At 46.0% G+C, this 23,353-nt stretch overlaps 2 protein-coding genes across 2 annotated transcripts in view; both read right to left on the bottom strand.

Annotated features, from left to right (window-relative positions):
• Window positions 1–3,737, bottom strand: part of BOP1 (BOP1 ribosomal biogenesis factor) — a 200,002-nt gene extending 196,265 nt beyond the window's left edge. The window contains exons 1-2 of the mRNA XM_068102104.2: window positions 3,446–3,737; window positions 1,008–1,104 (exon numbers count right to left, since the gene is read on the bottom strand). Coding sequence (XP_067958205.1) covers window positions 1,008–1,104; window positions 3,446–3,526 — 178 coding nt within the window. The 5' untranslated portion in view covers window positions 3,527–3,737. The remainder of the gene's footprint in view (window positions 1–1,007; window positions 1,105–3,445) is intronic.
• Window positions 3,738–15,508: 11,771 nt separating this feature from the next.
• Window positions 15,509–23,353, bottom strand: part of LOC137416499 (striated muscle-specific serine/threonine-protein kinase) — a 248,988-nt gene continuing 241,143 nt past the window's right edge. Inside the window, exons 36-37 of the mRNA XM_078785165.1 lie at window positions 18,275–18,424; window positions 15,509–15,815 (exon numbers count right to left, since the gene is read on the bottom strand). Of these exons, the coding sequence (XP_078641291.1) occupies window positions 15,623–15,815; window positions 18,275–18,424 (343 nt within the window). The 3' untranslated portion in view covers window positions 15,509–15,622. The remainder of the gene's footprint in view (window positions 15,816–18,274; window positions 18,425–23,353) is intronic.

Genomic DNA, 23,353 nt, shown 5'->3' with positions numbered 1-23,353 from the left:
ATCATCCTCGACCCTACTCAGCCTCTCTTTTAATTATTACCCTCTCTAATTCGGATGAGTTATAGAAGAAGTGAAAAGAAATAAAGGAAGATTGACAGTTTAGAAATGTGGTGTCGGAAACGAATGTTAAAAATACATTTGAAGGGCTGATGCGAAAACAGAAACTGTCATACTTTGGACACATCATGTGTACAGAAAACTAAATAAACCATGCTGGGTATGATGGTTGAAAGAAGAAGAAGAAAAATAAGAGGAGGAAGAAGAAGAAAAAGAAGAAGGGGCAGACCGTGTATGTGCTGGATGGATGGGGAAAGACTGCAACCAAGCTGTCTCTGCCAGAGCTTCGGGAACTTCAGCGCAGGATCAGGATGTTTGGGGGATTTCGGATCACGAATGTCACCAGAAGTCAGACAAGACTTGACGGAATTAGATAACCAGTAGATGATGGATAAACATAAGAAATATATATGGGATTTGAACCTGGGTTCCACAAATCACAAGCCAGCAATTCAGATGGTAACATGAACATGCCTACTTTGACCTCGATAACAAAGCCTAGCTGTACAAGGTAAAGGAATTTGCGAAATGTTCTCATGCCAATACTTCAATTATGTTTAGTTAAACCTATTTGGGATAGTTGAACTTTTAGTATTCCCAGATGAATCCCTGACTCATTAAGTGGGGAGTCCAGGTTCAAATCCCACATTCGTCGATCGTCTACTAATACCACTATAATCCATGTTAAGGTGGTACACTGATGTCTTGCCAGGTGTTTGTGCTCCATGTTACTTATGTACACACAAGCTCCACTTTGAGCCTTGTAATAATGTTTCAAAAGTTTTTTTTGTTTTTTTTAATCAACATGTACGGTTCTCCAAGACCTCAATTTTCTAGTAATCTGCAATTATATAACAAAACTTTCCAAACCACACATTCCTGAAATATCCTTTAGGTAGTTCAAATCAATAAACATATTTAATGAAAAATAAAAGTCGCTCCTGACGTACCAGAATACACGCTTGACTCTTCGTCTGATGAATCTTCATCTTCATCAATGCAGGTCTTGGAATCTTGCCCACCACTGGTGTTCGCAAAAAGCAGCAACTGCAGATGTCAAGAATAAAATCAAATTAATCGACAATGATAATTTGCTATTTTGGAAATTCAAACGTTAAATAAGAGTGCAAGCCCAAACGGTAACGATGCCAATTTTATGATCTTTGCTGCCCCAATCCCCTCCCCTCGGGTCGCAAGGCAGTAACGGCCGGTAGCATGGTGGCGGTCGGCACTATTAAGGTCTTTGTTGACTGCATATTGCAAACAGCTTCAAACTTGTAAAAAGGCTTTTTTGAAACAATTATCTGTAAATCAGTAGAAAAGACTTCTAAAGGAAACAAGATTATTTTAAATACCAACAACTTCCCTTGCAACGAATAAGCCAAGACATAACCATCACATTAAACAAGGTAATCAATCTATTCGATGTATAAATGCGAATTGCCTGATTGTGTCTGATCAGGGTAAACGTCGTAACCACAGCACGTATAATGCTGAATGATACCTCATTTAAGAGGTCCTGCGTCCAGACAGTGCATGCGGAGGTTTATAAATATCGATTTATCAAGGAATTTCGAGTTCTATTAGTTTTTGTTGCGCACATGGTTTTTATGCTCAGTCGTTGACTTGCACATCTACCGGAACATTAAAAAACAAAAACACAAACTATTCAGCCAATTCTGTCAAAGTATAATTAACTGTCAATTTACTTTACCGAGAAACTTTACCAGTGTAAACAGTTAGTGAATATTATGCTTTGATGCAATATTATGCAACGACACATTTTTGATGTAATATAGCTTGGGTGCCAAGATTTATCATGAGATTCCCATGGGAGTTGTTGATGTAATTTATTCCTTGTTTTGTTGGTGTTGGCTGGTGTTGGTGGCCTGGTGTTGGCTTAGCGGTTAGGGTGCTGGCTTGGGATCCTGGGTTCGAATCCCGGTCGATCGCTGAATTAACACCAGGGGGGTTGACTCAGCCTGTCATCCTTCCGAGGTCGGCAAATTGAGTACCAGCTTGCTGGGATGAATGATCACAGTGTGTACCCCGGTTTAGAATAGGTACACCGTATCCCTGCGCATCGTAAGAGCGTGACCAAGGATTGGCGTCAGGAAGGGCATCCGGCCATAAAAACATTGCCTCAAACAGGGAACCATGATTGTCATGGGGCCCGCAAGGCTAACCCCTGCTCTAGTGGGGAAAAATGGCCTTAAAACGATCATTCATTCATTCATTTCATTCATGCTGTCAAACGAGAATTGCAGAAAACTCCACACATATTCCACACACCATTGTGAATGAATTCCCTTAAAATGGAACATGGGACTCCATACTAGTGCTTCCACGTTCTTTCCATGCACATGTGAGGTGAACAAAAGTGGGCTCTGACAATGCATTGTGTGAGTGGAAGCACCAAGTTTAATGGGTGGTGTATAATGTCCGTCTGGCTGGTTTGCACATCTACAAAAAGTAAAATATATATATATAAAACCACAAATTATTCCGTCAATTCCATCCAACGAATCATTTCCTTTTCGTCCATTTAACTCACTGAGAAAACTTCATTGTATTGGAAACCGACGAATTATCCCACAAACAGAACCTCAGACTCCTTACTGAAGCTTCCACTTTCTTTCCATGCACATGTGAGCAGTGTGTGTGTGTGTGTGTGTGTGTGTGTGTGTGTGTGTGTGTGTGTGTGTGTGTGTTTGTGTGTGTGTGTGTGTGTGTGTGTGCGCGCAACAGTGCAGTGTGTGTATGTGTATCTGCATGTGTGTATTTGAGTGTGTGTGGGGTTGTGTGTGTGTGTGTGTGTGTGTGTGTGTGTGTGTGTGTGTGTGTGTGTGTGTGTAACAGTGCATGTGTGTGTGTGTGTGTGTCTGTGTCTGTGTATCTGAATGTGTGTGTGTGTGTGTGTGTGTGTGTGTGTGTGTGTGTGTGTGTGTGTATATCTGAGTGAGTGAGTGTGTGTGTGTGTGTGTGTGTGTGTGTGTGTGTGTGTGTGTGTGTGTGTGTGTGTGTGTGTGTGTGTGTGTGTGTGTGTGTGTGTGTGTATCTGAGAGTGTGTGTGTGTGTGTGTGTATCTGAGTGTGTGTGTGTGTATCTGAGTGTGTGTGTGTGTGTGTGTGTGTATCTGAGAGTGTGTGTGTGTGTGTGTGTGTGTGTGTGTGTGTGTGTGTGTGTGTGTGTGTGTGTGTGTGTGTGTGTGTGTGTGTGTGTGTGTGTGTGTGTGTGTATGCTGAGATATATAATATATAGTATACTGTACACACACATGAAGGTGGATACTTTGAGACCTGCGAGGTCTTCGTTCCACCTTCTCAAACCGACATATGGAGATAACTCACCACACATTGATATTTGACATTACAACAAATTTCCTCACCTCGTCTCCAGCCTCTGAGGATCCATTGGTTCGCTTGCGCGTTACGCTCGGCAGTGAATCTTGACGCACGTGTGCGGCCATCACTGCTGATCCTCGTCTCTCGAGTCTCGACTCTCCTTCCGTGATGTGAACGCAAACGCATTTCCACTTTCCAGAGCCACAAGACAAACAAAAACAAAGTAGTAGCACGAAACAAATACAAACTTTATTTGCAAAACTTTACGGAAACGAGGAAATGGAAATTTGATCTCGTCCAAATTGCTTTTGACACTTCTACGAACTATCTCGTCATGACGATGTTTTACTGCACAGTTACAGAAAGTGTTTTGAGCTCACGCACGCATTAAGTTTGCCCGAAACTATTTATTACGTACTCACGGAAGGTACTATTGTTCGCGTAAACGTGTGCATGTTGTTCGGTGACTTGCTGGACGCATGACCCAGATACCGTGTAATTAACCCTAATTAAAACTTCTACGGATAAGAAGAACGCTCAGATCAGATGACAGATAAATCCTGGATCAAATGGTCAATATATTTTGCTTGACTGTATAATTTATATTTCCGACCAATCAATGTTGTCTATAATGAAAATAGTAATTTACATCTTCCAGAAGTTTATTTTAAAGCTTTATAACCTGTTAAGGTTACTTTGGGGAGTGTCATATGGAAATGGATTCCATATGGCTAAACTAAGATGGATTCCATATGGTGGCCATATTTTTTTCGGATCGCCATATGACCTTGACCTTTGACATTTAGGAATAGAGTGTAAATTGATAAAATATGTCCCAGTCTACGATCTATCAAAAAAACTCAACATCATGAAAATCGGAGGAGAATTATTCAAGTTATTATGAAAAAGGTGGTTTTTGTTAATTCGGTCACAATCCGAAAAAAGTAGGTCAAATACACGAATCAAATGTCAGATGTACAACTTCAGAGCAGGTACACTGTTACGATGCAAGGACATCTTGGAAGGCCAAGCGGTCTTTTAGATTCCAAATTGGAAAAATTGGGCGATGCAAAAAATGCAAAATGCAAAAAATGCAAAAATGCAAAAAAAAAGAAAAAGCAAATGCAAAAAAATGCTTTAAAAAATGCAAAAATGCAAAAAAACGCATTTTTTTCAGACAGCGATTTGACCCTTTAACTAACTTTAACTAAGTTTACCTTTAACTGACAAACTTTAACTAACACCTTTAACTGGAAGGGTTATGAGCAGTATGATGTAAATAAGCAAAAACTTGTCTTTACTCAAGGCAATCTAGAAAGGGCAATTCCGTTCCTATCAGACAAAGTCGAGTTATGCTGATAAATGTTAAATTGTCTATGAGGTCAGGACCTTAAAATTAAGTCAAGGCCAAAAAATTATGTCAACACCGCATACTTTTTATTTCCATTATTGGTGCAAAATTCAATTCCGAAAGCCCCAGCCAGATCCGAGATACAGCTTCGACATTGGAAAAAAAGGAACAAAGTAGACTGTGAATTGTGTTCCTTTATCGTGTTAAGAATCATGTGCACATATCTCTTAATTAGTAAGGGCATTTTATGAGATATTTCACAAATCTCCCACCGCTCCCACCTTTTGTTCATATGTGTTCTGTACCGTCCCCCAAACAGTGATGACTCCATCTACATTTCAATGTCTGACAACATGGACCAACTTCTATCCACTCATCCCAACTCTCTCTTCCTCATATGTGGTGACTTCAACTGTCATCATGCCACCTGGTTGGGTGTGGGTTCCTCTCTCACTAGTCATGGCACCTCAGCAAAGGACTTCTGTGACTCACTGGGATTGACACAATCTGTCAATTTCCCGACCCGGATCTCAGCCAATGGAGTATCTTCTCTTCTAGACTTGGTTATGACAAACTTCCCTGCTAATGTCTGCTGCTCTTCTTCTGCTCCAATCGGTTCTTCTGATCATGTGCTTGTCAAAGTGGACATCTCTCTGGCCATTCTCAGAGAGCCTCCTCAGCGTCGACGAGTCTGGCATTTCACTCAGGCCGACTGGGACGGTCTTCAAGCAGCCATCAATCGTCTGGATTGGTCTCCCATCTCCACTGCCTCTGACATCAATTCTTCCTGGGAATTCTTCCAAAGCAAACTGATCTCTCTCATGCACAGATTTATCCCATCTCGCCTTCAATTGTCTTACCCTTCCTCCCGTCCATGGTACACTGAATCTTGTGGTGAGGCAGTTGCCCTGAAACAACTTGCCTTTGCCTCTTGGAAGGCTAATCCAACTGAAGGAAATCTCAGTTCCTTCCACCAAGCTCGGAACAAGTGTGTGTCTACCCTCAGGAGTGCCAGGAAGCACTATCTCTCCTCACTCAAGAATGAACTTTCAAACCTGTCTCCTTCCTCCAAATCCTGGTGGCGTCTGGTCAAATCCGTTTCTGGTGTTTGTTCCCCCTCCATCCCCTCCCTTACCTCAAATGGCCACACAGTTGACATCGCACGTGACAAAGCCGAATGCCTCAACTCTGTGTTCGCCTCGAAATCCTTAGTCCCAAACCCATCTCTCTCTGTTCCCACCTTTCCCAGTCGAACCCAACTGCTCCTGGACTCTGTGTCCTTCTCTCCTGACAAGGTGGAGGAGTTTTTGTCAAACCTCGACTCTGATTCTGCAACTGGACCAGACGGCATCAGCCCACGGGTCCTAAAATCCTGCTCTGCCGCTCTATCTCACCCTCTCTCTGTTCTTTTCACCCTATCTTTTGCTCAAGGTCATCTGCCAGCATCCTGGAAATCAGCTAACATTACCGCTTTACACAAAAAAGGTGCAAAAACAGATCCTTGCAACTACAGACCAATCAGCCTGCTCCCAATTATCAGCAAAGTCATGGAATCCATCATTGCTTCGGATATGAAATCTTTCCTCTTCTCCAATGGCTTGATCTCTGATCATCAATTTGGTTTCAGACCAGGTCACTCTACTCTGGACATGCTGCTTCTGCTGTCTCAACAATGGATGGAGGTCCTCAATGCCAAACAGGAAATCAGAGCTGTCTCCCTTGACATATCAAGGGCCTTTGATACGGTCTGGCACCCAGCTCTGCTCACCAAACTCTCCTCCTATGGTATCCATGGAAATCTCCATGCATGGCTTGCGGACTTCCTCTCTGGTCGTAGTCAACGTGTGGCCCTGAATGGATTTCTCTCATCTCCCCTTCCTGTTCAGGCTGGAGTTCCCCAAGGAAGTGTGCTGGGCCCTGTGCTTTTTCTGGTCTTTATCAATGATCTCTCTGACTCTCTGGAAAATCCTCTCTATCTCTTTGCTGATGACTACACTCTCTGCCGCTCCATTCCTCTTCCCTCAGATCGGCAGTCTGCAGCCTCCTCACTCTCTGAAGACCTGGACAAAATCACAGACTGGTCAAACAAGTGGAACAAGTCTAACAATCCTGACAAATCTCACTCTCTTACTATGTCTCTCCGAAAAGATCGACTGGACAACCCTCCCATCTACTTTCTCAACAATCCTCTCCAAGAAGTTCTGTCACTCAAGCTTTTGGGTCTCACTGTCTGCCATGATCTTTCTTGGGAAAACCACATTTCCAAGCTGGCCTCCAAAGCCAGTCGCCGACTGGGCATCCTCCGTCGTGCGAAGTCCTTCCTCGGCACACCTGAGCTCCTCACCACATACAAGGCTTTCATCCGCAGCTCAATGGAATACTGTTCTCCCCTATGGGCTGGTGCTCCTGCCTCACACCTGGCTCGGCTTCACGCTGTTGAATCCAAAGCTTTCAAAATCATTGGAATCTCCCGCGATGAAGCTATCTCTGAGGGCCTTTCACTCACTCACCGCAGGCAGGTAGGTGGCCTTTCTGTTTTCTACCGACTCCTCTCCGGCCTTGCTCCCCCAGCTCTCTCTGTGCTCTGTCCCCCAAATATTCCTACAGGTCGCACAAGATCTGCCAGCAACCCTCTGATGGTTAAACTGCCGAAATCTCGGCTCTCTGCTCACCTTCACTCTTTCATTCCTCTTTTCTCCCGCCTGTGGAACAAACTCCCACACTCCCTTCAATCCCTCTCCTCCCTCCAGGTCTTTAAAACAGCTGTTCACCACCATCTCTTATCTTCCCCCATCCATAACCTTGATCTTTTCTACCCCCACTAATTCACCCCAGATCCACCTTGTTTGAAATTCCAACTTCTTTCCTGGAAATCCTGGCAGTGTCCATATGTTTATACCTCTCCCACCCTCCCCCCCCCCCCCCCTTCACATGCCTCCTCCCCGAAGCCCTCTCCCTCCCACAGTTCTCTCGATGTCCCTGCTCTCAAATGTTGTGTTTGTGTCCTTCCCCCTCTCTCCCCATCTTGTCTACCGCTCCCGATGTTATTTGTTTTATGTGTCTGTTTGTCTTTCTGTGTGATTAATGTTCGCTCTTTCACGAGCCTCGATCTTGTATACAAAAAAAAAAAAAAAAAAAAAAAAAAAAAAATCTGTTAACTAAATTGTTACCAAAAAATTTCTTCACCAATATGTTTGTAAAGGTGTGTAATAACATGTGTTAAAATGTTGAAGTTCAACTCCCGTGGGAAACCCAGAAAAAAAGCTGTTGAATTCAGGTACCGAAAAATTATTTTCGAGAATTTTTTTTTTTTTAATCGGCCCTTAAGTAACTTATGAGGGGTCAAATAAGGGTTTTTCATGATTCTGAGTTGATTGTTAACATTTATATTTTCACTTTTACATTTACACACAAAGTAGCTTTTATTTCACATACATATATAATACTCAAGAGTTATTTCTCATTCACAATGTCAGAAGTTTCAACAGTCATTGTCTATGTCTTCTTCAGACTCAACAACATCATGACTGCAGTTTCTGCATGTAATGCCATTACAGACTCCACAGGCCGAGATGCACGTGACCCCATTCTTCTTGCAGCTGCATCGCCGGTTGCTGCAATCTCCATGACAATTACAGCTTGTGAACTGCAATAGCTCCTCAGGAGCCATGGGGTCCAGTGTTGGAACTGGCTCATACCCATGCACACCTATTGTCCATCCATAGTCACTGGGGTTCAGAGACATGCTCTGTAGAAGGATCCAGTCCCGGGTCTGCAGGTAGGCACGGAGTGAATGTTGTGCAGCTGCACCCTCTGTTGGAGGTAGAGTCTCTGGTTTGATCACTCCTGCCGCTGCCTTCCTTGAGAACATGTTGTACCGAATTTCACCCAATGTAGTATCTCGTCCATGGTAAATGTACTTGAAAATCGCAGTACCAGCCTGAATCACTGTTCATTAGGGTCTCCTTCAATAACTGGGAGGAACTCGATCTGTGTGCTCTGCTTTGCATCATTAGCATGGATTCTCTTCATCCAGCCATTCCAGTTGGAGTGTGGGAACTCAGGATCGTTGGCTTTGATCACCCACCCCGCTGCCCAGAGTGTGTCACCTGGAGTGAGGAGTGGCTGATCATGAGCCAGGGAGGAGGAAAGCTCAGCGAGGGGGAGAAACATGATCGCGTTCGTTCCTATCTGTTTCCTGTTCATAAATGGAATAATCTTTACTTCAGTTCCTCTCAGGATCTTAGCTTTGTCAAGTGCCTTCAACTTCACCCGGGGGAAAGCTGCTGTTGTCTGTGGATCTAGCAACGGTGGTGCCAGAGAGGTGACTTCGATCCAACCCATTGAGTGAAAGGGAGTGTTTCCGTGAATAGAGACAATGTTTAAATCTATATTGTCTCCAACAAACTGAGTGACTGCATTGTTTGTTTCCCCAACCTCCATAAAGACCACCTGATCATTACTTGACAATTCACTTTCACTGGCTGGCACTTTGGCTGTCATCACTGATTGATCCTCAAGCGCAGCATCAACCGCAACCTCATCATTGATCTGTTCATCGGTTTCCTCCACAATGGTGTCAAGAGTGCCAGAAGTATCTGGAACATCATCTCCACTCCTACTATTAAGGAAGCAGTATTTGTAGTTTTGTGTCTCCGTGTAAGACTCAGTGTATCCCAGCCGGTGGAACTTGTTGAGCATCCATTTTGACCCAAATCTATGATCAAGTTGTATGGCAAGCCCCATTTGGTGTGGCAATACTCCAGACCGAGGTCGACAGGCCTTAATAAAATTCTGCCCCCAAACGGCAACTCTTTCGTCTGTCTTGACAATCGGTCTCAAGAACATCTGAAGGCTTGCAGGAACAAGTGTCAGCTGACTATCGATGTCAGTCATACTGTGTGTGGTGGGGTATGACTTTGGACCTAAATCAATCAAGGCAATATCATTGGATATGAACTTGAGTGCCGTCTTTATGATCTGAGTCTTCTCATCTCCATGGTCAAGATTAGCATGATGCGCTCGCAGAATATTGTCGGTGCCATCTTTGAGACAGAGTACATCTGCCCTTCTTTCCTGTGTTGTGAAATACAAGGTGTCTTCGTATTTCTCTAGAAGTTTTATCTTTAGCCAATGCTTTGAATAAGAAAGGCTCTTCTCTGGTGACTGATCAAACTCCTGCAGCTTTTCATGGACTTGGTCCATGTTCATTACCCCATGCTCTAATTCTGAGTCTAACCATTCGCAGAATTCAATAAAAACTGCCTCTCGCCCTCATCAATACTCCTCTGTCCTCTCTTCCTTTTTCCTTCCTCATCAGTCTTGGACAAACTGTCACCTCTCGCAAACATAAGTTTGCATCGCAAATGGTACAGTGTTTCTTCTGCTACCAAGTCGTTGATCCCTTCCAGGCGTCCAGTGACTTCAGTGCCCCAGTCATCCCCGCGACTCCGTGCTGTCTTCAGCAAGCTTGCCTTCAGTGTATCTGCAGTCAAATTATCTGGCACTCTGTATTTCTTTCTAGCTTGTGCTGGATTATTTTTGTAGAGCTGGGCTGGTTGGTTGCAAAGAACGCATACATCCTTATACAGGAGGTCAACTGACTGTGATCTTCTAGAACTGCAGCCAGTTGATGAACTGAACTCACAAGTAGTGCGTCTTCTCTTCAACTTTGATGACTCTTTCTCTGCCTTTGATGCTTGAGCTGACTTATTGGTGGTTGCAACAAAGTTGTTGTACAGATCATTTTTACACTTCTGGTGGTACCTCAGTTTTCCTTCCTTTTGAGCCTCCTTCATACGTTCCACAACAGTAACATTTTCGACAGTTTCTGCTTGTTTCAATAAAGTTGAGTATCCCTTTGGAGTTGCCTGTATGAGCCTTTCAGCTGGTGTATCCGAGCGTGCACAGATGAAGCAATTGAGCACAGGTGGAGTAACGTCTTCATCCATATTGCTAGACTCCATGTCCTGCAAAGTAGAAAATGAGATATATTTAGAAATTATTTTTCCACAAAGGAGTGTCTGTGGTGAAATATAAATGTTAACAATCAACTCAGAATCATGAAAAACCCTTATTTGACCCCTCATAAGTTACTTAAGGGCCGATTAAAAAAAATTAAAAATTCTCGAAAATAATTTTTCGGTACCCGAATTCAACAGCTTTTTTTCTGGGTTTCCCACGGGAGTTGACCTTCAACATTTTAACACATGTTATTACACACCTTTAGAAACATATTGGTGAAGAAATTTTTTGGTAACAATTTAGTTAACAGATTTTCATATGTTTCCCTTACTAAATTATATGCTCCGGATAACCATTGTCACCGAGTATATTCATGATTTTGTCCATTTCAGCAAGAAGATTACAAGGTGAGCAAATCCTCCGAACTTGTAATCTGTACCTGTAATCTTCCTGCTGCTCACCTTGTAATCTTTCCACACACATGTATAATCTTCTTTCATGGTCCCAATTATTCCCAACTTGTGGGGTCAGGTGGAGGGGGAGGTCGGATGGAGAGGGGTGAACGTAGAGTTTGTAATTTGTTCAAGCTGATGGTAATAGCTCACCTACTCTTCACGAAGGGTACACTGGCACCTTTAATGCTCACCGACGCCACCAATGCTAGCAGACAGGTCTTCCAGGTTAACGTCCATCTGATGAACGGTACATGCATTGATGCCTCACCAAACACCAGGATGGCAGTTTATAACTGAGTCAGGATTAAAACCCAGGCTAGACGGCTCAAAGTGTGCCAACTTCTAAGCTACCCTGACAGCCGGTCTGAATATAATTAAATCAGACATAGATAATGAAACATGGAAGTTAAATTAAGTATACAATTAATTAAGTAAATTGATAATGGTTTGTGGATACTCTAGAAATGTGATGCCCTCAAAGGCCTTTTACTTATTGAAGTTTCTTTGTAGGTTTCTCAAGATGCTTGCTGCTGAAAAAAAGAAAGATTTCAGACACCCAGAAGGATTGACAAAGGTGTTTAATGATCACTTACAAATAAAATAATGTGTTGCTAAGAAGTCGTTCAAAAGAGATCCCAACACATCATGTAAAACATTAAATTATGCCTGGGCCAAGTATATAACAAGATGGAAAAGGCATGTTATAGGAACACATTTAGTGTGGATACATTGATATCGTGTTTTGTTTGTTTCAGTCTATCGTTAGGCCCATTTCAAACAAAAGAACATTATTTGTATCTGTTACAGCAGGTAGACTATTTCTTTCATATAGATCTATGAAATGAAAAAAAAAACATTTTATGAATCATTTCCTTCCTTTTTCTTGTTTATATTTTTCCCAATAATGACCTGTTCTCCTTCGCACTACCTATGGCAAATCCTAATTTAACATAAATACACTGCCGATGGAAAATCATTTGCAGGCCATCGTGTTCGCTAGACAATATTTTACAACTACATTTAAATATGGATTATGTAAAGATTAAAGCTGGTGCAGTACAAGATGAACGAATTGGTACAATGCTAGGAAAGGCAAAACAAAATAAAGTTGAACCTTTTGCCAAAACAAATTGCCATTTCTCGTTCATTCTTTTTTTGAAGTATGATAGGCCGGATGCAATGGGATAAGAGTGGGGGATTTGATCAAACCAGAAACAAAAGAAACCTTCAGATACACCTGCGTGAAATCATCAAATGTTTTCGTTTCCCATTGATTTGGGGCTGAACCTGGATGAAACAAATTCAACCGTATCGTACATCCATGCCAGCAGGTGTAATCTGTCACGTGACTTGGAAACGAAATATTGTTCGGCAGAATAATTTCTTTTTCATCGCCCAAACTTTTCCACTGTTGTTAAACACATGTTGACACATGACATATGTCATAATTTTATGACCTTTACCGAAAAGTGTAGGTTTAACATAAAGCGTCATGATTCTTTTAGAATCAAATTCAAGTTTTTTTGAGATACTCCATGGCATGTTTGTTTTGTGAATGAAGCAAGCAAATGATTTGCAGCAAAAAAAACTTCAATGGAAATTCTCTCATTTTTTTTGTATAGATCAAAATTTTAACTTTGCTTAAAAAACAAGTTTTAAGGATTTTTCTATTTGCTGAACTAACGATGCACAGCCATGAACTTAAGGAGTGAAATCTCACATCGCTCTGCAAACTCTATCCCAGTGAAACTGATATTCCATTTAATAACAAGTACAAACGCCATTCGTCAAAACTGCAGATTCAGAAAACATTGCTTGAATGATATACACGATATATATTTATACTCAAAACTTGACAATCATGATCAGATAATTCATTTTTCAATGTGTTCAAAGGTTTTTCAGTGTTTATGTTTGTTTTTTTTAACTATAGTGCTTTGAACACATTTAAAATTGTTTAATGTCTGTTCTTTCTTACGGACTTCACGGCAAAGTGCAAATGTTATCATTTTGTTTATCAAGATAGTGTTAACGCCATGTCTATGAGAACCATAAAATAAATGTTGGACAATAAATTAAATATATTTTTACCATCGGTTTATTTCTTTTTTTTTACATTAATGCAACTCATCGTTTCCAAAATAATTAACTCATAAAAGTTTTCAAAAGTTCTGTGCTGTGCCTGCTGGGTAGCTGCATAAAGTGACTGTTTACCACACTGAAGGAGGCAATAATCCTCAAAACCCAAGCCATGTTTGGAAGCACTTCGATTAAAGTTTTACTTTTATTTATGGCTTACTGTCAACCATCGCAACCTGTGCATCGGTAAGGAATAAAAGGGAAAAAAATATTGCTGAAAGAACAATAACTGTGCAAAGCTAAACATATCTGTGTAGATCACCTTTGACATGATTTTAAATGATTTGGTGGGTGAAGAGATACACCACTTAGATGTATTGCACGATAACAAACTTTGAACAATCGTGGGCAGGCTACATCGTAGGACGAGTGACATTCTTGATTTGCAGTCAAAATGTTTGTTTGGAAACTTCACCCTGCTCTAGTTATTTAAGTACCATCTAACATTTAGCATGGGTAAATGTCCTGTTTATACAAAGGTTCAAATGACCCACTTTAACAAATAAAAACAAAATATGAACAAATCAGTCAGAGAAGTCATTTGTGAATGCCGTTATTGAAATCCCTGTCTTTGGCTTCTCTTTATATTTGCGAGAGGGAAAGAAACAATAAACACAAAAATGTCACGCAAGTTTGAAAATTCCTTCACTTCTGGACATGCAAAACTTACATGCTCACTTAATACATTTGGCTTAATTTGCTTCCAAATGTCTTGTTTTTGAAACTCAACTCGGTGAATGACATCTAATCTAAAAACAATAAGCTGTAAGAGGCTTAAATAAGCTCCAATTTGTGTTTTGTTCAAAATGTTCAAATTTGAAAATAGCTGCACCATAGCATGCCTTTTTTATTGTTAATGATTCATTTACAAGTTATTTTGCTAAAAAATATTATTTTTAAGATTCAAAATGAAAGAGCTTATGCATGAGCAAAAACTGAAATGAGAAGATGAAAAATCTTTCCTCTATTCTACCAATATATTATTACAGTAAGGTGGGGCAACTGAAATGAAAATTGAAACTGAAACTGAAATGCAAAAAACTGAAATGAGAAGATGAAAAATCTTTCCTCTATTCTACCAATATATTATTACAGTAAGGTGGGGCAACAAGATAGATAGCTCACGCCCCTACCCCAGGTATATACATCGCCCTCGGTACCTTTGTTCAGTGTAATGAATATTTCCATTTGAACTTGCTCGCTATACCGTCAATCAGGCCTCTAGTGAGGACATTCAGGATACTGAACATACAAACTGGACCGACGACCGAGGAGGTTATACATGGGAGAGTGGGGCGTTGCCCCGCTGCACTCTACCTTTCCTCGGCCACTGTATCTAATATAAACTGGTAAGGTCAGAAACAAACTTTGACAAATAAGTGAAAATTAAATTGATCAAAGATGAGTTAAAACACTCCCAGAAATACACTCCTACCCTCAGCGTGCACAAGTGATGAAATCAATTAATACTTTTATACTTAATAAAGTCCTCAAATGTGTTTAAAAACAAACAAAATGTGCGGTGCAACAACTACAAGAAAATAAAAATTTGGACACCACGACTTGCCATTTACACCACGACGGTGATTCAAAAACGCATTTGAAACATGACTCAATGTTGCCTGCGGATTGTGCTATTTATCTCAGCCTAATGAACTATTTTATTAGCAAGTGATGAATAAGAATTGGGGAACGTGTAGCACATGAGAAGTAGGTGTGAAGGTTTGTAAGATATCATTCCTTGCAAATAGGGCATGTGCTTCACGTACACTCTGCACTTAAGCGGCAAAGTGGTTGGAGTAGGACGTACAGGACGCATACTGTTGGTGCTTTAGCTATTTCAGCTGTTTCAGATGTTTTGCTATTTTGCTTTTCCTATTTATCCAGAATTTGCCACAATTCTGCTTTTGGTATATTTTAACGTCAATGCAAAAACACCCTCGTTTTGTATTCCAGATATTACGATGCGGATTTACAAAGAAATTTCAAATGCAACGTGTTCGATAAGTCCCAGATTAAAACAAAAACACATTTTGCTACGGATGCCTGGAGCGGAGTAGCGTTGTACAGCACCGGTAACATTTAAGCAAAAAACAAATAGACATCTCTAGAGTAACCCACAAAAACACTGGCGAATAACAGAACACATTTTGTGAGGTCATCTCACAAAATGTGAAATGGCTTTTGAGATTCCAATGTACACCGCTTATGGGAGACAAGGCTCGTGGAAGCACATTTGTGATGGCATTCATTCAGCACTGCAACATCGAGTGCCATCGCTCGAAAGGAAGAACATAATGTCACTTGGAGCTTCACTTTAACGTCGAACTGCTCCGGAGCAGGACGCGATGCCTTGTTGCGCTCTCCAGGCGGTGCCGCGTCACACCCTGTAGGTATTGCTGCAGCTTCCACGTTGGAAATGAATGGCTTGCTCGGTGTAGGTGGGACACATCTGTTTCTTGCAACCACGGCAGCTTGAGACCAGCTTTTGTTGAAGGCCGCTCCCTGTGGAAGCAAACGGTTGGCGTGCTTTCCTCAAGCTTCGGTAGTACTAAGTCATCCATCGTCTTAGTCAAAGCTGAGGCCTTAATGCTAAATGCATTTAACATTGACACGGAAGCATTTAAGTCTTGTACAAAAATACCAGACACCAAAAATCCCGTTCAAATAAACATGAAAGTATTCATTATTTTAACAGGAAAACTCAAAATGTCCACTCAATAGCTTGACAAGAGATTGAAGTGCACATGCTTTAATTTCACCAAAACTTATTTATGGTTCTCAAGAAAGTTCAGCAATGTGCATGCAGCTATGCTGTGTGCCCCATGTTTTTTTGTTTTTTTTAGCGAACATCATTGCAACACACAAACATGGTGCAAAAACGGATCCATATAACTGGCGGCATATGAGTCTGTGTTTGACCCTTGATGCAGTGAAAGCTGTTCTGGTGCAGTAGCAGTGGAAGCAAGACTCACTGTATCATACGGCAAGCCATCCGAGAGGTAGGACGTCAGGATTTACTGTCCTATCTCTACTTACCTTTAGAGGTAAAATATTCGAGTCATGTTTCTTTCATAAAGGTTGGCCTTTTGTTTAGTAACAATAGATTTTATCAAACTATATATTGACAAGTATGTTCACCACCATAGGAGGTAAGGTGCGAGTGACGTTTCAAGCATCCACCCTTCATCAGAGCAAATGAGATTGACTTTTTCTGTCAAAGGTTAACACAACAAAAATCAGCAACACCTCATTTCCCAAAATGGTAGACATATTCTTATCAACCTTTAGTTGATAAACTCCAAAATTTGCTTTTTACCGGTGACCAACACTAACTTTCACGAAACGAGTATTCCCTTGGGTTAGCAACCCGGAGAGATTCTCTGCATCGACCATTCCATGGAAGGCAGGATCATTGTCTCTTTCACGTCAATGTTCTCCCACAAGCTAATGCAAATTAGGTTTATCATCACTGCAAAATGATGAGTTCCTAGTGGATTTGTGATGCAGTTGAACGGTACCCAAATTATGTGAAAGGAAACTTCATCAGCCAATGATGTGCTCTCAGGCTTATATTATTAGGTCACTCATCTTGATTCTTGAAGAGATTAACTTACAAAAATGGATCGCGATGTCCAGATGTCTGTCAATTAACTTTTTGCCCCACCTCCCTTATCACCCGGCTGATTGTTCAGAAACCTGACACATGAATACAAGACAGTATCCCACACAATCTCCCTCAAGCTTCGATTTTTCGATTTCGGATCATAGGGGCCCCACAGGGGGGTTACCCCCAAACTTAGGATCCCTACTCATCCCTTATTTACCAACCGATTGCTCTGCAACCCGATACAGCCCTTCTACTTGATGGTCCGCAAGATCATTCAGTCTTAAATTCTTCGATTTCATATCAAGGTACCTCCCAGGGGATCAGGGGTCTCCCAGGGGGGTCCCCCAAAATCAGCAGAAATCTGAACTGCAACCTCAAGAGATGACTGCCAGCCCACTCGGGGCTATTTTGCATACAAATGCTTTAGATAATATGGACTGCTTCTCCTCAAAGAAAGGCAAAAATATTCTTGCTCTGACTGATAAACTACCAGGAAGTGCTTCACCCGCCATCTAGTGGTGGAGACTTGTAGTATATAGACATATTAACAGAGAATCCAAGAATAACTGTTTTACAGCCTTGCTTTATTCACCAATCCGATTGGAATCCATCAAATATGGAAGGGTTATGTGATGAATAAGTGAGGTCCATGCTATCAAGCAATTCATCGCTGGGTTCTCTCTTCAAATGATTTTCACTGGTCTGACAGATTGATGGTCAGAGTTAATGTTTTCTGTAGTCACCCATGAACCCTGTGGTTGATTTGGATATGGTGAGGATGGCTATCATTCCTCAATAGAACACCCTTGACTCCTTTGTCATACTTTGTAAGTGTAATATGTTTTTTCATTTTTCTGTCCACCTTTTCTTCTCTGCTCCACTGTCAGTCTGTCAACCTGCTACCCTCTGTCGTCTAGCTCCTCCATGGGCCAATATTTCTCCATTTAAAATAAAATCTACTTGGCTTGTTCTTGTCACCGAACCAACTCATCCACTGAGTTTTGTCATAACTCGTCCACAACTTTTTGAAATATCATGCTGTATATCATTTTTTGCCCCATCTCAGAACGATGAAAATCACTTTCAAAAAAAGCAAAATTCTCTGATCCAGGTCTGGATCTTCACCAAAATCTAACCATTTCGTCCTTGTCACACACCCAACCTGTCCACCAAATTTCAGTTAAATCTGGTCAAAAGTTTTGAGATATCCTGCTCACAACCAAACAGACAGAAAAACAGACAGACAGGGGTGAAAACATAACCTCCATCCACCTTCGGCGGGTGAGGTTAGAAAAAGACGTTCATGTGATGCGCCACAGGCTATTGTGCTTGAAAGACGTGCTTTTAGACTTACTGTGGGATAGGAGACAACAAACTTTTCAAAAACATCTTGCTTTCAGGAGAAGAGTTGATGTAGCACTTCTCAAAGTCCACCCTGAAGCGACGGATGTTTTCTTCCGTCTGTTTATTGGAAGAGCCCAGGAATGGTGAATCGCCACTCAGACTGAAATAGAAAAGCATTATTTAACTAAGTTATTGTTACTGAGGATGTAGGTATGAGCAAGTTAATGAATTTAATCTAACACATTTAAGTTATTTAAGAGACAGGAAGAAGGTTTTTTGGTTTTTGGATCAGCATACCTCTACCATAACCACATCCCAGTACTTCCACCTAATGCAGGTACTGTCATGCTAATTATGTAGCTAATCAAAGCAGGGAAATGTGTCAAAGTGTCAGCACACAATAGCTAACAAATTTTACAGGACATCTAATTAACATCTACAAGCTGTGTAAGTGCAGATAACACAGCCAGCTTTACGTCCCAATCCAAAGGGCAGCAAGCACCCCTGCTGGCGCTGCATCATAACAGCGGTTTTGGAAGACCCTGGGCAGTTACATCCAACTACATAGAGATATAGGAAACCTGGAGTTTAGATATCCCCATAGTATTGTACACCGCACCTTTCCTATGCCATCTCCAGGCATTGCAAATCGTCATTGCTGGGCACCGAAGGGGGCTCGGCAGTGACGCACGCTGAAAGGGAGTACTCAGTTTTCACTCTGGTTGTTTGTTTGTTGTACACCGCACCTTTCCTATGCCATCTCCAGGCATTGCAAATCGTCATTGCTGGGAACCGAAGGGGGCTCGGCAGTGACGCACGCTGAAAGGGAGTACTCAGTTTTCACTCTGTTTGTTTGTTTTTTTTCTTGTTTTCTTTCTTGTTTGTTTTCTTTCTTGCTTTCTTGTTTTCATGTTTGTTTGTCCGGGCGATATCTCAGCCATCCTTTGAGCTAGGAAGCTGAAATTTCGGCACAATAGTGAGCAAGTCCTTTGTCAAAAACAGTATTTTTTGTTTTTTGATGAATCAATTAATTGAGGAGTTATTTAATTATTAGCGTAAAGCGCGGCGTTACGCGCGCTACTTGCGAGCAAGGAGGAAGCGGACAAGCGGTAACTTATAAGCGTCTTTATTTCAGGAGCTCACTGTAACACTGGCGCGCTCCGGGCTGCGCGCCCGGTGTATATCATGAGGCCACGCCTACCCCTCGGGCGTGGCCACCGCCCACTTGGTGCGCGGAATGATGTCACCACGCCAGTGGGCTTTTGTGTCCGCCACACGCGCCCCCCCAGAATTCCCGCGCACCTGGAGGGCCAGTTTGTGGGGCAGACGAATGACCCGGCCAAAGCGCCCCCTGGCGATCGGCGGCGTCCGGGGTGCAGGGATGCCAGGTGGGATGCCCCTGGCTGCCCCTGGGATGGGTGCAGGCCCGGGGGGCGGCGTGGCGGCGGGGCTGGGTGGTGCCGGGGGTCCGCCCGCAGGGGGGTGGCCCCGACGTGGGGGTCGGGCCACTGGCGGTGGATGGTCCACGTCGAGGTGGGCCGGCTTGAGGCGGTCTACCGAAACGCGGTCAGGAGTACCGCCGATGTCCAGGGTGAAGTGCTTCGCCCCGGTCTCCAGCACGCGGAAAGGCCCGTCGTACGGGGGCCGCAGTGGTGTCCGGTGGGCATCGTGGCGGACGAAGACGTACTCCGCCGTGCGAAGCTCCGGGGCGACGTGCGTCGGTGTGTGCCCGTGGCATGCCGTTGGCACCGGGGCGAACCTCTGGGCGGTCTCTTGCAGAGCGGAGCACTGCTGTGCCGCGGACCATGGTGCCGTGGAGTCGGGGAGGAACTCGCCCGGCACCCGCAGCGGTTGCCCGAAGACCAACTCCGCCGCGGATGCGCGCAGGTCCTCCTTGGGCGCCGTCCGGAGGCCCAGCAGGACCCAGGGGAGCCTGTCGACCCAGCCGCCGTCGCGGAGGGTGGCCCGGAGCACGGCCTTCAATGAGCGGTGAAATCGCTCACACAGGCCGTTAGCCTGGGGGTGGTAGGCCGTGGTTCGGTGCAGCCGGACCCCGAGCCCCTCCCTGCGCAACCGCCCCCCAGAGCTCCGAGGTGAACTGGGGGCCGCGGTCGGACGAGATGTCTGAGGGGGCGTCGAACCGGGCGACCCAGGTGGCGATGAAAGCCTGCGCGACATCGGCCGCCGTTGTCGACGCCAAGGGCACGGCCTCCGGCCACCGGGTGGTGCGGTCCACCATGGTGAGGATGTAGGTGAAACCCCGCGAGGGGTGCAGAGGTCCCACCAGGTCCACGTGGACGTGGTCAAACCGGCGTTTCGGCACCGTGAACGGGGCCAACGGGGCCTGGGTGTGCCGGTGCACCTTGGCGCGCTGGCACGCGAGGCACGTCCTGGCCCAGCCGCGGACGGCCTTCAGGAGGCCATGCCAGACGAACTTGTCGGCGATCAGCCTTTGGGAGGCCCTCGCGCCCGGGTGGGACAGGCCGTGGATGGCGTCAAACACCTGGCGCTGCCAGCCCGCGGGCACGATGGGGCGAGGACGCCCGAGGGAGACGTCGCACAAGAGGGCCGCGCCCGCGTCGTCGAACGCCACCTCGGTGACGCGGAGGCCCGTGACGGCGGTCCGCAAGGCCTGGACGTCGGGGTCAGCGGCCTGGTCCACTGCCATCCGGGCATAGTCGATGCCGAGGTGGACTGCGTGGGCGACGGCCCGGGAAAGGCAATCCGCCACCGGGTTGTCCTTCCCCGCGACGTGCTGGATGTCCGTCGTGTACTCGGACACGGCCGAGAGGTGACGCTGCTGCCGGGCCGACCACGGCTCGGTGACCTTGCCCATCGCGAAGATCAGTGGCTTGTGGTCGACGAAGGCAGTGAACGCACGGCCCTCGAGCAGATGGCGGAAGTGCCTGACCGCCAAGTGAAGCCCGAGCAACTCGCGGTCGAAGGTACTGTAACGGCGTTCGGGCGGGCGAAGCTGCCGGCTAAAGAACGCCAGCGGTTGCCAAGCTCCACGCACCCATTGCTCGTGCACCGCGCCCACCGCGTAGTCCGAGGCATCGGTGGTGAGGGCGATCGGTGCATCGGGCGCCGGGTTCGCGAGCATGGTGGCGTTAGCCAAGGCGAGCTTCGCGCCCGTGAACGCCGTGTCCATCTGCTCGGTCCAGGTAACGTCGCCTTTGCCCGGCTTACCTCGGAGAGCTTCGTGCAGGGGGCGCAGGAGCTGGGCAATACGGGGCAGGAACCGATGGTAAAAGTTCACCATGCCCAGGAACTCCTGCAGCCCTCTGATCGTGCGGGGGCGCGGAAACCCCTTCACCGCCTCCACCTTGGCCGGCAGGGGGATGGCTCCATGCCTGGTGACACGGTGCCCCAGAAAATCGATTATGGTGGCGCCGAACCGGCACTTTGCGGGGTTCACAATCAGGCCATGCTGGCCCAGGCGTTCGAAGAGCGTGCGGAGGTGGTGTAGGTGCTCTTCGCGGGACGCGCTGGCGACGAGGATATCGTCCAGGTAGACGTAGACAAAATCCAATTCGCGCAGGACGCTGTCCATCAGTCACTGGAACGCCTGAGCCGCATTCTTCAGACCGAAGGGCATGCGCAGGAACTCGAAGAGTCCGAATGGCGTGATGACCGCCGTCTTCGGGACGTCCTCCGGCCTGACGGGGACCTGATGGTAGCCGCGTATGAGGTCCACCTTCGAGAAGAAGGACATGCCCGCCAAACGGGCGGAAAAGTCCTGAATGTGGGGGACGGGGTAGCGGTCGGGAGTCGTGGCGTCATTGAGACGGCGATAGTCCCCGCACGGTCGCCATCCCCCGCCGGGCTTCGGCACGATGTGCAGCGGCGACGCCCAAGCGCTCTCTGAGCGCCGAACGATGCCGAGTCGCTCCAGGGTAGCGAACGCCGCTTTTGCCACCGCCAGCTTCGTCGGCTCGAGGCGGCGTGCCCGGGCGTAGACCGGTGGCCCGACGGTGGGGATGTGATGGGCCACCCCGTGCTTGACGGCCCCCGCCGAGAAGGTGGGCCGCGTGAGGGCCGGGAAGCCGGCGAGGAGGCGGGTGAATGCGTCCGCTGCCGGAAGCGTACAGACCAACGTGGCCGGAACCGAACCGTTCGGCAAGCCGCTTGGCAAGCCGCTCGTTGAGCTGGGCAACGCACAAGTGAGCGAGCTGAACGTCTCGGCCTGGACAAGACGTCTGCGCTTGACGTCGACCAGGAGCCCATTAGCGCACAGGAAGTCCGCGCCAAGCAGTGCCATGGGCACGTCGGCGGTGACGAACGTCCATCGGAAAACCTGCCCTCCGAACCGCAGAGAGAGGCAGCGTTTTCCGTACGTACGGATGGGCGTCCCGTTCGCGGCAAGCAGCGCGGGGCCCCCACCCGCGGCATGCTTGTCTGACGTGCCGGCGGGAACGACACTCACCTGCGCTCCCGTGTCGCACAGGTAACGGCGCCCGGAGAAGGTGTCCGTTATGAACAGCAGGCTGCTCGAACGGCCGGCGCTCATCGCCACTATTGAGCGCTGGCCCGGGCGTTTCCCGACCTGTTGAAGGAGCATGGTGGATGACACTGCCGAGCTTCGTGGCCGAACTTGGCGTGGAACCAGCACCAGGTGGTGGAGCTGGAGGAGCGCGGCTGGCTCCGCCAGGCCGGTGGAGTTGGCGGGTTTCCCCGCGGTGGCGGTTTTCGCCGCGGCGGTGGGCGGGGCGTGGCGGCGGTCACGAGGTGCGTATCAGCATGCTGCGTATGCTGTATAAGCTGATGCTGTGGATCAGCAGCATCAGCAGCATCAGCCACGAGGGCCGTGACGGCCACGCTGACTCTCGCCCGCGTGTCCGAAGCGGCGAAGTACTTGTCCGCCTCGGCTGCCAATGCTCGGGGTTCAGTTAGCCCGGTCCCGGCCAACGCGAGGCGAACCTGCGCTGGAAGTTGGCGACGGAAAAGCGCCTGGAATAGAGAACCGGGGGCTTCGTCGCCCAACAGTGACAGCATATGGTCCATTCGGACCGACGGGCGCGTGTCACCGAGCTCGGGGAGATCCAGGAGGCGGTCGGCCCGTGCGTCGTCCGTGAGGCCAAACGTGGCT

This window comes from Myxine glutinosa, chromosome 10 (assembly GCF_964187855.1).
Source record: "Myxine glutinosa chromosome 10, kmMyxGlut1.1, whole genome shotgun sequence".
Classification (NCBI taxonomy): Eukaryota; Metazoa; Chordata; class Myxini; order Myxiniformes; family Myxinidae; genus Myxine; species Myxine glutinosa.
This window is presented reverse-complemented; position numbering and strand designations above follow the sequence as displayed.